This window comes from Rhineura floridana, chromosome 10 (genome assembly GCF_030035675.1).
Source record: "Rhineura floridana isolate rRhiFlo1 chromosome 10, rRhiFlo1.hap2, whole genome shotgun sequence".
Lineage (NCBI taxonomy): Eukaryota > Metazoa > Chordata > Lepidosauria > Squamata > Rhineuridae > Rhineura > Rhineura floridana.
In genome coordinates this window covers 2,304,100-2,319,333 of record NC_084489.1, presented here as the reverse complement: position 1 = coordinate 2,319,333, position 15,234 = coordinate 2,304,100, and the positions used below count along the sequence as shown (strand labels likewise).

At 45.6% G+C, this 15,234-nt stretch overlaps 1 protein-coding gene across 12 annotated transcripts in view; it reads left to right on the top strand.

Annotated features, from left to right (window-relative positions):
• The window catches only part of SUN3 (Sad1 and UNC84 domain containing 3), a 72,457-nt gene that overhangs the window by 29,779 nt on the left and 27,444 nt on the right, over nucleotides 1-15,234 (top strand). For 10 of the 12 annotated variants that reach the window (XM_061585791.1, XM_061585794.1, XM_061585793.1 and 7 more), the window contains one exon: nucleotides 14,909-14,965. The exons of the other annotated variants lie outside the window; for them this stretch is intronic. In XM_061585791.1, the coding sequence (XP_061441775.1) occupies nucleotides 14,909-14,965 (57 nt within the window). The remainder of the gene's footprint in view (nucleotides 1-14,908; nucleotides 14,966-15,234) is intronic. 12 annotated transcript variants of the gene reach the window in all.

Genomic DNA, 15,234 nt, shown 5'->3' with positions numbered 1-15,234 from the left:
CGTCTTGCCCAGAGCCTGAGCCAAGAGATGGAGGCGAGGCTAGGTTCAATTCTTGTTTTATTAGTGTGATGGTTACACAACCAGAAAAGGCATGGGAAATTCCCCTGCAGGTGGGAGCATCCTGTGCTGGCCATCCGAAGCAGAAACACTCGCCAGGTCTTGAGAAGGCAAGGGGGACTTGAAGGTAGTAGTCAAAAACTCATTTTAGTAAGACATTTGGCCCTTTGAGCAATAAAACCAGAAGATTCCATTGCCCGCACACTAACCCCAGTGAGTGTGAAAGGACCAACAAAGGGAGTAAGAGCAAATCAGGGATAACATGCCCCCAAACACCCCCTACTGGGATCAGGGGTGAATGGAAGGGACAGCTAAAAGGGTTGAAGAGCAAAATCTGGAGTAAGAAGACCTGAAATGATCCCTATGTGACAGAGGGGCAATGAAGGCTGGCAGCTACATGAAAGATGAAAGATAGGGGCCCCGGGAATGAGAAGCCAGTCTATCCCAGTGGGTCAACCACTGCACAGAGCAGGGGTAAGACACTCCTACCTCTTAACCTCTTGACAGGAAGCAGCCCAACAGAAACCAGTTACTCCTCCAGAGCCCACAAGCAGACCTGCCTCTTAGCCTCTTGACAGGTACTACCTGCTGCTGCTTTTTGACTCCAAGCCCCCTGAGGGAAGGGACAGAATGGACCCAACAAGATCCGACCCCCCTTGGGGCAGTGGTGTGACGCAAGACTGCCTCCCAAGAGACCGCAAAGGCACACTGAAAACAGCACCTGGGACCCTTTCTTTTTTTTTAAAAAAAAGTCCCCTGCAGAAGGAGTGTGTGGATAGTACAAAACATGGCCCAATTTGAAAACCTCCTTCCGAAAAGGACAGATCAGGCTGAAAAAGACAAAAAACCAAAACAGTGTTCCCGTCAAAAAGATGCAGTCCAAAATGGCGTTTCCACCAAAACTTAGGTAAGAGCTAGAGTGAGGAAGCCACATGCCTGGAACCCAGGGAGCTCTCCAAGACCCAGCACAGCCCTCATTTGCCCTGCAAAGGGTCCCAGGAGCAGGAGGAAAAGGGGAAAAGGAGAAAAATCCCCCCTGGTCCCACACACCTCTCCTTTCCCAAACTCTTAAAATCAAAAGAAGGAAAAATTGAGAGGAAAAACTAGGTAAAAACCCTTGGGGACCCAGGCACACTTAAGAGAACGAGAAAAAAACTCACACTCAGATGCTGATGAGCAGGAGAGGAGGACTCATGTCAGAAAGCAACTCCTAAAACTACACAATGGAAAAGGCTGCAGAGCAGGCCAAAACCACATTTTGTCTCACCCACAGATAGGGTCATGCTGGTGAGAGGGATGGCTCCTCCCAATGGAGAGGAGCCAGAAAATTGCAATAGACTCTGCCTGTTGCTCCCAGAGAGAGGATCTTCCTGGTCAACAAATGGTCCTCCACTCCAATCTGGCACAGGAAGAGTTTACTTTTGGTAAGAAGCTGGGGTCAGAGTGCAAGACTACCTTGTCCAGGTTGAACAGGAACTGAGGGCACCTCTAATGGGGTCCAGTAATAGTCTTTACAAAAATGTAGGAAGGATCATACAATCATAGTAGAGTTGGAAGCGTCCTATAAGGCTATCTAGTCCAATCCACTGCTCAATTGAGGAATCCAACTTAAGGCATAAATCAAAGATGGCTGTCCAGCTGCCTTTTGAATGCTTCTTGTGTTGGAGACCCCACCATCTCCCTAGGTAATTGCTTTCCCTAGGTAATTGCTAACAGTTAGGACATTTTTCCTGATGTTCAGTCGAAATCTGGCTTCCTGTAGCTTGAGCCCATTATTCTGTGTCCTGCATTTTGGGATGATCAAGAAGAGATTCTGGCCTCTGTATGACAAGTCTTCATGTACTTTATTTATTATTTAATTTATATCCCGCCCTTCCTCGCAGCAGGAGCCCAGAGCGGCAAACAAAAGCAGTAAAAACACTTTAAAACATCACAAAAACAGACCTTAAAATACATTAAAAATAACTTTAAAAACATTCTTTAAAAAAGCTTTAAAAACATCTTAAATAAAAAGGGTTGAAAACATTGTTTAGGAAAAAATGTAAAACAACAACAACATTAAAAGCAATTCCAACGCAGACTGGGATAGGTCTTAAAAGGCTTGTTGAAAGAGGAAAGTCTTCAATAGGCATGGAAAAGATAACAGAGATGGTGCCTGCCTAATATTTAAGGGGAGGGAATTCCACAGGATAGGTGCCACCACACTAAAAGTCCATTTCCTATATTGTGCAGAGTGGACCTTGTGACATCCTTCCCTGGCTCTCCCTGTCAGGTTCCTACCTGCTCGTGGTTACTGCCTGTCACTAGGCACCACCAGGGACTCCACCAGTCCGGACTGTCCTTTTTTATGGTTTCTCTCCCTGCTCTAGCACAGATCTCAACAGATCCCCCTGCTAGGCAGCACCACCAGTCACGTCCTATAACCAGTATTCCCAGAGACTCTGCCTGAGTCTCTCTATCAGGTTACCTCTGTGACTGCGTGCTTAAGCTGTCCCACTCCCTTAATATTAATGCAGATAATTCTGGTTTGCTCTGAATACTTGTGGTGTTATTCTTCCCTTCCCCGCTGCCACCATTTGTCACTCTTCAGGCCAACCAGTTGTCAGCACACTTGGATGAAACGGATTACTTGGATCCATACCAATCAGGTTTCAGGACTGGTCACGGAACTGAAACAGCCTTGGTCGCTCTGGTAGATGATTTGAGGAGGGCATTAGACAGGGGAGAATTCACCTTTCTTGTCCTCCTCGATCTCTCAGCGGCTTTTGATACTGTCGACCACAGTATCCTTTTACTTCGCCTGGAGGGATTGGGAATTGGAGGCACTGTATTACAGTGGTTCCATTCCTTTCTCTCCGGCAGGTACCAACAGGTAGCGTTGGGGGAAGAGGTTTCAGACCCTTGGCCTCTCAATTGTGGTGTGCCACAGGGCTCTATCCTCTCTCCCATGCTATTTAACATCTATATGAAGCCGCTGGGGACAATCATCAGGAGATTTGGGCTGCAGTGTCATCAATATGCAGATGACACTCAGCTCTATCTCTCGTTTAAATCTTCACCAGAGTCGGCTGTGGAGACCTTGTCCAAGTGCCTGGAATCCGTGAGTGGATGGATGGGAAGGAACAAGCTGAAGCTGAATCCTGATAAGACCGAGGTACTACTTGTGGGGGACAAAAGAAGGTTGGGCGATATTGACCTGAAGTTCAATGGGGTGAGTCTATCCCTGAAGGACCAGGTCCGCAGCCTTGGGGTTGTGCTTGATTCCAGGCTGTCCATGGAGGCTCAGATTTCGGCAGTGAGCCGGGCAGCCTGGTATCAACTACACCTCATACGAAGGCTGCAACCCTACCTTCCTGATCACCAGCTCCCACAAGTGGTACACGCCCTGGTCACCTCTCGTTTGGACTACTGTAATGCGCTCTATGTGGGGTTACCCTTGAAAACGGTTCGGAAATTACAACTTATACAAAATGCGGCGGCTCGATTACTTACGAATAGTCGCCGCCGGGATCACATCACACCAGTGTTGTTCGACCTACACTGGCTTCCAGTTGTTTTCCGAGCCCAATTCAAGGTGTTGGTATTGACCTTTAAATCCCTACACAGTTTCGGCCCAGTTTATCTCACGGAGTGCCTTCAATGCCACCAATTATGCCGCCCGACAAGATCGGCCACACAGGGCCTTCTCTCAATCCCGCCAACAAAAACAGCCAGATTGGCGGGTACTAGAGAGAGGGCATTCTCAGTGGCGGCCCCCACTCTTTGGAACTCCCTCCCACAAGATCTCCGGCACGCCTCTTCCCTAAATGTATTTCGGAAAGCCTTAAAGACCTGGCTCTTTCAACAGGCCTTCGGGGTTTCTGGGGAGGGTTAACTGTTATAACTGTAATGCCTCCTGCCCTCTTTTAATACTGTTGTTGCAGATGTATTGATTTTACACTGTTTTATATTGTATCACTGTATTTTATTAATTGTATTTTAATGATTTTGTACGTCGCCTAGAGTGGCCATCGGCCAGATAGGCGACACAGAAATTAAATTTATTATTTATTATTATTATTATTGGTTTTTACCTTACCCTCCCTTCTGGTCTGTGAAACCCCAGCCAAGGATCAGGCCTTTGGTAAACCAAATAAGTATTTATTTATATAACAAAGATAACAAGATTACTTCATAAGGCTCATAAGCATATGGTTTTATCTAATACTAATCCGAACTCCACCCCCCTCCTTCTCCACACTCTCCTGACAAACACCACCAAACACTTCTCAAACAACTCTCAGAAACCCCCACACGTCCACCCAGATTTACCTGACATCCTTCCATTTATACTCTCAGCCATTTTAAACATTCAGCCAATCATCCAGCATTCTACTGCCCATTCACTCCCCCCTCCTCTTTCATTCCACTTACCATGTATCTCCTAGACAAACAGCACTTACCATATATACACTAATACAGGAACATCACATTCCCCCCCCCCCTTAAAATAACGGCAGAGTATTATTCCTGCTCTAGGATTCATACGCCGCGTTAACAATTAAAACAAGTCTCTCTGGGGAAAGTGTCTTTCTTTGTTCCTCCGTCTGGTCATGTCACTGCTGTCCCAGCCACCTGCCTTGACAGTCCATCGGCCAATACATTGTCCTTGCCTTTTATGAACTGGAAGTCCACTGGATAGTCTTGTAGGGCGCAGGACCACCTCTGCAGCATAGTATTATGGTTTTTCATAGTCTGTAACCATAACAAGGCCCGATGATCCGTTGTTACCGTGAATCTTCGTTCCCACACGTATGGGCGCAACTTGTTCAGTCCCCACACGACCGCTAGGCACTCCCTTTGGACCGACGAATAGTTTTTCTCCCTCGGCGTCAGCTTGCGATTCAGATACGCCACTGGATGTTTGGTGCCATCTCTCTCCTGCAGCAAGACGACTCCCAGCGCGAGGTCTGACGCATCTGTAGCCACGATGAATGGTTGCTCATAGTCTGGTGCTATTAATATGGGTCCTTGGCACAAGGCTTGCTTCAGCAGATCAAAAGCCTTCTGACATTCATCGGTCCATTCCACACGCTCAGAACACTTTTTCTTTGTCAATTCATGCAAGGGGGTTGCGATTTCCCCAAAATTTTTCACAAACTTCCTATAAAAACCAGCCACACCTAGAAATGCCCTAACTTGCTTTTTGGTTAAGGGGATAGGCCACGCTTGTATTGCCTCCACCTTGCTCCATAAGGGGGTGATTTTCCCACTCCCCACCTTATGTCCTAAATAGACCACCTCCTTCAACCCAAACTGGCATTTCTTTGCTTTTATTATGAGGCCTGCCTTCTTTAATGCCTCTAATACTGTGGTCAGGTGTTGGACATGCTCAGGCACCGACTTGCTAAAAATGGCCACGTCATCGATATAGGCCACTGCAAAATCTGACATGCCTCGCAACACAGTATTGATTAGCCTCTGAAATGAACTTGGTGAGTTCCTTAGTCCCATGGGTAAGGTCACAAACTCATATAACCCATCTGGTGTACTGAAGGCAGTTTTGGCTCTGGATTGCTCGTCTAGTTCCATTTGCCAAAATCCTTTACAGAGGTCTAACGTAGAGATAATGGTTGCTGCCCCCAACAACTCTAACATTGCGTCCACCCTAGGCATAGGATACGCATCTGGGACAGTAATTTTATTGATTAGCCAATAATCAATGCAAAATCTTGTCGTTCCATCTTTTTTCGGAACCAGGACAATACTTGAGGCCCAGGGACTGATGGATTCCCTGATCACTCCTAGTTCCAGCATATCTTCGACCTCCTTTTTAATCTCACTCAAAACTTTCCCATTCACACGGTACGGAACAGATCTGATTGGGGCATGATTTCCAGTATCAATGGAATGTTTGGCTATACTGGTTCGGCCAGGTCTATTGCTAAAGAGATCCCCGTAGTTTTTCAACACTCTCAGAATCTCTGCTCTTACTTCCTCCTGCACCTCTTCTGACCATTCCAATTGATCTACCCCTCCTTTGTCTTTGCTTTCCTGTACCAAATCTGGAAGTTCAGGCCCACTTCCCCCAGGGAATAAGGTAACTTGCAACACCTTTGCATCCCTGGTATGGTAAGGCTTTAACATATTTACATGAACCACTTTGCTTTTGTTTAATTGGTCTGTGGTGATTACATATGCCACTGTGTCAAGCCTTTCTCTTATGGTATATGGTCCTTCCCAGTTGGCCTGTAATTTGTCATGTTTTCTGGGTATGAATGCCATAACCATATCTCCCACATCATACACACGTTCCCTGGCTGTTCTGTCATGCCAGTAACTTTGCTTCTCCTGTGCCTGACTCAAATTCTCTTTCACTACTTCCATCATTTGTTTCACTGGTTCACATTCATCCTTTCTCTCAGCAGGCATCCACAGTCTATATAAAATCCCATTCTCACACACAACTTGATTCCTCAGTTTGTCAGTGAAAGGAATCTGTTGGGTCAGGGCTTGCTCCTTTATTTGGTTCAAACTGGTATCCTTATCCAGTTCTTCTCTGAAATGCTCTGTCTCTTCCTTATTAGAGACCACTTGATACAGTTTGTCTCCTTCAGCAGGCCTGCCAAGGGTTGCTATGGTGACCTGAGGCTAGCAAACAGATTCCCTGTTTCCTTCAGCCTGTGTTAATATGGCTTCTGTTTCTTTGCCAAGTTGTTGTCTGGTCACCACTTATATTTTCCCCTGTGCCCCCATAACATCTCTTCCCAGTATCACTGGTTCTTGTTGTTGGGCATTAATGCCTACTTTATATTTGCCCTCTCGGCCTCTCCACGCCATTTTCACTAGGGCCACAGGCAAGCTTTCTGGTTGACCCCTCACTCCTTGGATATTCACCGTTTCCTGAGGTAATATTTCTTCAGATTTTATTAAATCTGGCCTCAGTAATGTCTGAGCGGCACCAGTATCAAGCAATGCCCAATAATTTGCCCCTTGAACACACACTTCCTCTCTTAGACTCGAATCCAAGTCTTTTACTTCTGTCCAGTTTATCTGACAGAACTGAACCTTTTTCGCTGTTTCTAAAGCCTTGGGCTCTGTTTTCACTGCCCTACCCTGAGCAGGATTAGTAATGGGGTTGGCAACCTCACATTGAAAACGTAGGTGCCCCGGTCTACCACATTTATAGCATAATTTCTCCTCACTTTTAGGGTACACAGATCCACTCTGGGATGTCCTGTGCCCTTCAGATTTTACTGGAGGACTCACTCGCTGTGGTACCACATCCCTTCTGCCAGCATTATATGGTCTGGGTTTAAAATCTCTTGATGTTTTCCCCACCCAGCCAGTTCTATTGGAGGCGAAGTGATCCGCCATCTCTGCAGCCTCTTGAACAGATGTAGGGGAACGGTCTTTGACAAGGAGACTTATTTCTGGTGGTAACTGATTTATTATTTATTTATTTATTTAATTACATTTCTAGACCGCCCTATAGCAGAAAGCTCTCAGGGCGGTGTACAACAAATAAAATCACAATTAAAATATGAGCAAGTGTGGAAAAATATATATATATATAGTACAATTATAAAACATTAATAAAATTGCCATTGAGATTTAAATTAAGATCATATTAAGTTTAGAATGTTAAATTAAAATATTTAAAAATTTACAAAATTTAAAAAGCCTGGGCGAAAAGGTAAGTTTTTACCTGGTGCCGAAAAGATAACAGAGAAGGCGCCAGGCGTATCTCGTCTGGGAGGGCATTCCATAGTTCGGGGGCCACCACCGAGAAGGCCCTAGATCTAGTTGTTGATCTCCGGGCCTCTTTATGGGTTGGGACCCGGAGAAGGGCCTTCGACGTCGAGCGTAGTGAACGGGTAGGTACATAGCGAGAGAGGCGCTCCATCAGGTATTGCGGTCCGATGCCGTTTAGGGCTTTATAGGTAAGAACCAACACTTTGAATCTGGCCCGGAAACATATCGGTAGCCAGTGCAGCTGCGCCAGGACAGGTGTTATATGGTCAAATTTCTTTGTCCCAGTGAGAACTCTGGCCGCAGCATTTTGCACTAGCTGAAGTTTCCGAACCGTCTTCATAGGTAGCCCCACGTAGAGTGCATTACAGTAGTCCAATCTAGAGGTTACCATAGCATGGATAACTGAGGCAAGATGCTCCTTGCTCAGATAGGGTCGTAGTTGGGCTACCAGCCGGAGCTGGTAGAATGCATTCCGTGCCACCGAGGCTACCTGAGCCTCAAGTGACAGGAGCGGATCTAATAAGACCCCCAAACTACGTACCTGTTCCTTTAGGGGGAGTGTAACCCCATCTAGGACAGGTCGAACGTCAACCATCTGGGCAGAGGGTCCTCCCACCAACAGCATCTCAGTCTTGTTAGGATTGAGTTTCAGTTTATTAGCTCTCATCCAGCCCATTATCGCGGCCAGGCAGCGGTCTAGTACATCAACAGCCTCACCTGACGAAGATGAAAAGGAGTAGTAGAGCTGCGTATCATCAGCATATTGCTGGAAACACACTCCAAAACTCCTGATGACCTCACCCAGCGGCTTCATATAGATATTAAAAAGCATGGGGGACAGAACTGAACCCTGCGGGACCCCATATTGGAGTACCCAGGGACTCGAGTAATGTTCCCCCAGCATCACCTTCTGGAGACGATTCCCGAGATAGGAGCAGAGCCACCGCCAAGCAGTGCCTCCCACTCCTAAATCCGTAAGTCGCTCCAGAAGGATATCATGGTCGATGGTATCAAACGCCGCTGAGAGATCAAGGAGAACCAACAGAGTTACACTCCCTCTGTCTTTCTCCCGACAGAGGTCATCATACAGGGCGACCAAGGCCGTTTCTGTACCAAACCCCGGCCGAAAGCCCGATTGAAATGGGTCTAGATAATCAGTTTCATCCAAGAGAGCCTGGAGTTGGCGAGCGACCACACGCTCTAGAACCTTGCCCAGGAATGGGACATTTGCTACTGGCCTATAGTTGTCCAAATTATCAGGGTCCAAGGAGGATTTTTTTAGGAGCGGTCTCACCACCGCCTGTTTCAGGCAGGGTGGGACCACTCCCTCTCGTAAAGAGGCATTAATCACCTCCTTGGCCCAGCCGGCTGTTCCATTCCTGCTAGCTTTTATTAGCCATGAGGGGCAAGGATCCAGAGCAGAAGTGGTCGCCCGCACCTGTCCAAGCACCTTGTCCACATCCTCGAGCTGTACCAACTGAAACTCATCCAATAAAACAGGACAAGACTGTGCTCTGGACACCTCATTAGGATCAACTGCTACAATAATGGAGTCAAGGTCCCGGCGGATGTTCATGATCTTATCACGAAAGTGTCGCGCAAACTCATTACAGCGGGCAATTGATGGTGTTATTGCGTCCAGGGGACCAGAGTGTAAAAGTCCCCGGACAACTTTATAAAGTTCCGCTGGGCGGTTAAGGGATGACTGAATAGAGACAGCAAAGTATTGCTTCTTTGCTGCTCTCACTGCCTTCACATAGAGTTTGGTAGAGAGCTTCACAAGTGCATGATTACAGCCGTCGGGAGTTCGCCTCCATTTGCACTCAAGCCCAGAAGGATATTTAAGCAATCCCGCTTATATAGAGTATTTGAGAGAGAAGTTAAGATGGGAGGCTGAGGGAAAAGACAAACAGCGAGAGTTAGAAATTGAGAAGTTGAGGATGGAAGCTGATGGGAAAGATAAACAGCGAGAGTTAGAAACTGAGAGATTGAGGATGGAAACTCAGAGAATGAGAGTGGATGCTGAGATACAAGGGGAAAGATTAAAATTGGATAGAGAGAAATTTCACTGATGGTATAATTGATCCAGTATCATGAGGCTTTTCACCTCTTCCACTGACTGAGCTTTGGCACTACTCATCCACTTTCCAAATATATCCATCAACTTTGCTCCCAGTTCAACAAAAGACCTCCCTGCTTGGATCTGACAGTTTCGGAATAACTTTCTAAAATAGTCAGGTCCCAGTCTGAATCTTTTGTAGACTGCCTCTTTAAACTCAGCATAGGTGACGGGCCTGTCTGAGGGGAAATATTGGTATATCTCTGCCAATTCCCCTTTGATCAGGTTTGATAAATACTGCATGTATTTATCTTCAGGTAGCCCCCACAATTGAGCTGCTTTTTCAAAAGTGCTGAGGTAAACCTGTGGATCTTGTCCAGGCTCAAACACTGCAAAGTCCTTTGGAGTAATTTTTATTTTTGCTCCATCTCTGTCTTTCCTTGTCTCCTCAGAGTGAAATTTCTCTCTATCCAATTTTAATCTTTCCCCTTGTATCTCAGCATCCACTCTCATTCTCTGAGTTTCCATCCTCAATCTCTCAGTTTCTAACTCTCGCTGTTTATCTTTCCCATCAGCTTCCATCCTCAACTTCTCAATTTCTAACTCTCGCTGTTTGTCTTTTCCCTCAGCCTCCCATCTTAACTTCTCTCTCAAATACTCTATATAAGCGGGATTGCTTAAGTATCCTTGTGGGGTCTCTTCCCTCAAAGGTTGTTTTTGCTGGGCAGTTGCAAATCCTGTAAGTGCTACCCTCAATTCATCTACCCCTTTACCCTCGTGAGGTAAATTGAATGTTATGCACTTCTCCACCAGCTCCTCTCTTTTCATTTTTATATATTCAGCCATGATGTTGGAGTTCACTCACTCTTTGCCACACACTCTTTGCCAGTCACTCTCACAAGTAATCTTGTTTTGTTATTTCTGTTTGCCCCACCACTGTTAGGGATTCTCTAGTATTCGTACCACCGCTACAGCCAACACCTGTGACGTAGTCTCCTTCGTTCGTATCCCACCGCTACTGCCACCACATGTGACGTCCTTCCCTGGCTCTCCCTGTCAGGTTCCTACCTGCTCGTGGTTACTGCCTGTCACTAGGCACCACCAGGGACTCCACCAGTCCGGACTGTCCTTTTTTATGGTTTCTCTCCCTGCTCTAGCACAGATCTCAACAGATCCCCCTGCTAGGCAGCACCACCAGTAATGTCCTATAACCAGTATTCCCAGAGACTCTGCCGGAGTCTCTCTATCAGGTTACCTCTGTGACTGCGTGCTTAAGCTGTCCCACTCCCTTAATATTAATGCAGATAATTCTGGTTTGCTCTGAATACTTGTGTCACTCTTCAGCCTTGGTATTTACCTTACCCTCCCTTCTGGTCTGTGAAACCCCAGCCAAGGATCAGGCCTTTGGTAAACCAAATAAGTATTTATTTATATAACAAAGATAACAAGATTACTTCATAAGGCACATAAGCATATGGTTTTATCTAATACTAATCCGAACTCCACCCCCCTCCTTCTCCACGCTCTCCTGACAAACACCACCAAACACTTCTCAAACAACTCTCAGAAACCCCCACACGTCCACCCAGATTTACCTGACATCCTTCCATTTATACTGTCAGCCATTTTAAACATTCAGCCAATCATCCAGCATTCTACTGCCCATTCACTACCCCCTCCTCTTTCATTCCACTTACCATGTATCTCCTAGACAAACAGCACTTACCATATATACACTAATACAGGAACATCACAGACCTCCTGATAAGATGGTATCTACAGGAGGCCCTCACCGGCAAAGAAAGAGCAGTGATCGACTGGGTATATAAGGGGTAAGACGGTCTTTCAGGTATTCTCGTCCCAAGCTGTATAGGGCTTTGTACACCAGAACTAGAACCTTGAACTTGGCCCAGTAGCAAATGGGCAGCCAGTGCAATTCTTTCAGCAGCGGGGTGACATGTTGGTGATACCCTGCCCTAGTGAGCAGTCTCGCCGCCGCATTTTGCACCAGCTGCAACTTCCGGACCAACCTCAAGAGCAGCCCCACATAGAACGCATTACAGTAATCCAGACTGGAGGTTACCAGTGCATGGACAACAGTGGTCAGGCTATCCTGGCTACTTGAAGAGTGCTATCATATCTCTCCTCAGTCTTCTCAAGGCTAAACATGCCCATTTATTTCAGCCTCACCTCATAGGGCTTTGTTTCCAGCCCCCTGATCATCCTTGTTGCCCTCTCCAGAACCTGTTCCAGTTTGTCTGCATCCTTCTTAAAGTGTGGTGTCCAGAACTGGACACAAGATGAGGCCTAACTAGTGCCAAATAGACGGGAACTAGTACTCTTTGAGATTTGGAGACTATACTTCTGTTAATGCAGCCTTGAATAGCATTTGCCTTTTTTTGCAGCAGCATCACACTGTTGGCTCATATTCAGCTTGTGATGAACAACAATTCAAAGATCTTCTCACATGTAGTATCGCTAAGACAATTATCCCCATCTTATAACTGAACACTTCACCTATACTTTATTTACCTCACATTCATACATTCAGTATCCCTTCTGGGTTCTCTTCTCTGACAGGTTGTTTTTGTTGAACAGATGCGAATGCTATCAATGCTACTCGCAATTCATCTACCCCTTTACCCTCATGAGGTAAATTGAATGTTATGCACTTCTCCACCAGCTCCTCTCTTTTCATCTTTATATATTCAGCCATGTTTTTAGGAGTTCACTCGCACTTTGCCACACACTCTTTGCCAGTCACTCTCACAAGTAATCTTTATTTGTTATTTCTTTTAGCCACACCACTTTTAGGGACTCTCTAGGGTTCGAATCCCACCGCTACAGCCACCACATGTGACGTCCTTCCCTGGTTCTCCCTGTCAGGTTCCCACCTGCTTGTGGCTACTGCCTTTCACTAGGCACCACCAGGGATACCATAAAAATGCTACTTATTTGCTGGGAAATTGAAGATTTTTATCTAGGCCTTTTTATAAAGTGTTTGGTTCTCTTATTGTGACACATTTAAATGTTTTTTCTTTTCTTTTAATAATGTTATTTGTTATTTAATTTTGAGAATTGCATTATTGTATTTATGCTTTATGATGTGTTATATTCGTGTTTTTGTAAGCCGCCTTGAGGGCCTTTTGGCCATAAGGCGGGATATAAATTTAATAAATAATAATAATAAAAATAAATAAAATAATACCACCAGTCCGGACCGTCCTTTATATGGTTTCTCACTCTGCTCTAGCACAGATCTCACTAGATCCCCCTGCTAGGCAGCACCACCAGTCACGTCCTATAACCAATACTTCCAGAGATTTTGCCTGAGTCTCTCTCTAGCTGGTTACTTTTGTGACTGCGTGCTTGTGCTGTTCCCAACCCCCTTGTATCTTTATAGAGAACGCATACAACTCTGGGTTGCTCTGGATACTTGCATTGTTATTATTCCTCCCTTCACTGCTGCCACCATTAGATACTGTTTCTGTTCAGCCTTGGTAATTACCTTGCCCTCCCTTCTGGTCTGTGAAAACCCCAGCCAAGGATCAGGCCTTTGGTAAACCAAATAAGTATTTATTAAGTATCAGAAATAACAAGATTAGTTTTAGAATGTTTCACAAGCGTATGGTTTCATCTATTCCTGTTTTGTACTTGACTTATTATTAATCAGAACTCCAACTCCCTCTTCCTCCACACTCCTGACCTCCACCCTCAAACACCTCTTTCTCCACACTCCCAACATCCACCCAGGTTCAACTGTCATTCAAACGCTCAGCCAATCATCCAGCATTCTACTGCTCATGTACTCCCCCCTCCTCTTTAACTCCACTTACCATATGTCTTCTATATAAACAACACTTACCATATTTACACTATAAGCAGGAACATCACATGCTCTTAGAGTTTTCCCCCCTGTGTGCAGAACTTCGCATTTATCCCTGTTAAATTTTATTTGGTTATTTTCAGCTCAGTGCTCCAGCCTATCAAGATCACTTTGAATTTTGTTTCTGCCCTCCAGGACATTAGCTATCCCTCCCAATTTTGTATTATCAAAGGAAGAGTACAGACAGGTAGCATAGAATTGCAGGGATGGCGTCAGGAAGGCCAAAGTTGAGAATGAGTTGAGGTTAGCAAGGGATGCTAAAAGCAACCAAAAAAGCTTTCTTCAGGTACATCCATAGGAAAAGACAGAGAAAAGAAATGGTGGTATAGCTGCTCAGTGAGGATGGCAAAATGATAACAGATGACAAAGAAAAGGCAGAAATGCACAATTCCTACTTTGGCTCAGTATTCTCCGAAAAGAGGGTCTGTGACCCTCCTGGGAAACATGAAACTGAAGGGGCAGGGTTGCAGCTTGAGATTGATAGATGAATGGTCAAGGAATACCTAATCACTTTGAACAAGTTCAAATCTCCATGGCCTGATGAACTGCATCCTAGAGTACTGAGGAAACTGTATAGTCGAGGCTATTCATATTGGGTTTTTTTGTTTTATATGTACTTGTTCAAGAGTTTTCAGTCCAAAATGTCCCAGAAACCCCACTTCTTGGGGAGTGTAAGAAATATGGAGAAGACGCCATATGATTGTTGTTAGTTTTGGACTGGTTCTATGGCCCCAGTGTCCAATACATATTGAATTGCCAAAAGAAGTCAGATGTTTCTCTGGGATGTGTGCAATAGGATATATTCTCAGTTTGTCCCACGGTGTTGAGAATTCAATTGTGTAGCCTAATTGAATTTTGTTGAGCACCCATTCTTTTGGTAGTGGTGAGTCTCCAAGCCTCTGCGAATAACTAAAGTCTGTCTCGTACCTGGAAATCCCTTGCAGGCTGATCTTGCTGGTCCTGGGCTGCTTGCTGTAGTTTCCCCCTTATGTTCCTGGTCTATTCTGGAAGCGGAAGATCTCCAGGGGCCCCAAACCTCTGGATTGTTTTATCAGTGAAGGGTTACCCCTATGGCCAAAAGGACTGTGTCATGGGGGGAGGACGGGGCTCCATGATTTGTTTTCCTTTTTAGGTGCAGAAGCCAACACCTTTTTATCATTGGCTTCCTCCAGGAGTGGATCCAAGGATTTACCAAAAAGCTTGCCTCCTGAAAGGAGGAGAACAGAAAGGTGAGCTTTGGGATTACATTCAGTGTCCCACTGTTTGAACCATAGGTTTCTCCTAGCTATCACCCCATAGGCCAGAGCCCAGGCAGAATATTGAAAAGAATCCATAGAGGAATCTTCCAGGAACTCAGCTGATTTTGCTATCCTATTTAGCTCCTCCTGGAGATGTTTAGCGTCTGTAAGGGACCTCAGGCAGGAGACACCATGCCCATTTTGCTACAGCATGTGCCATGAAGAAGTTGGCTACAGCCACCCTCACAGAAAGAACTCCA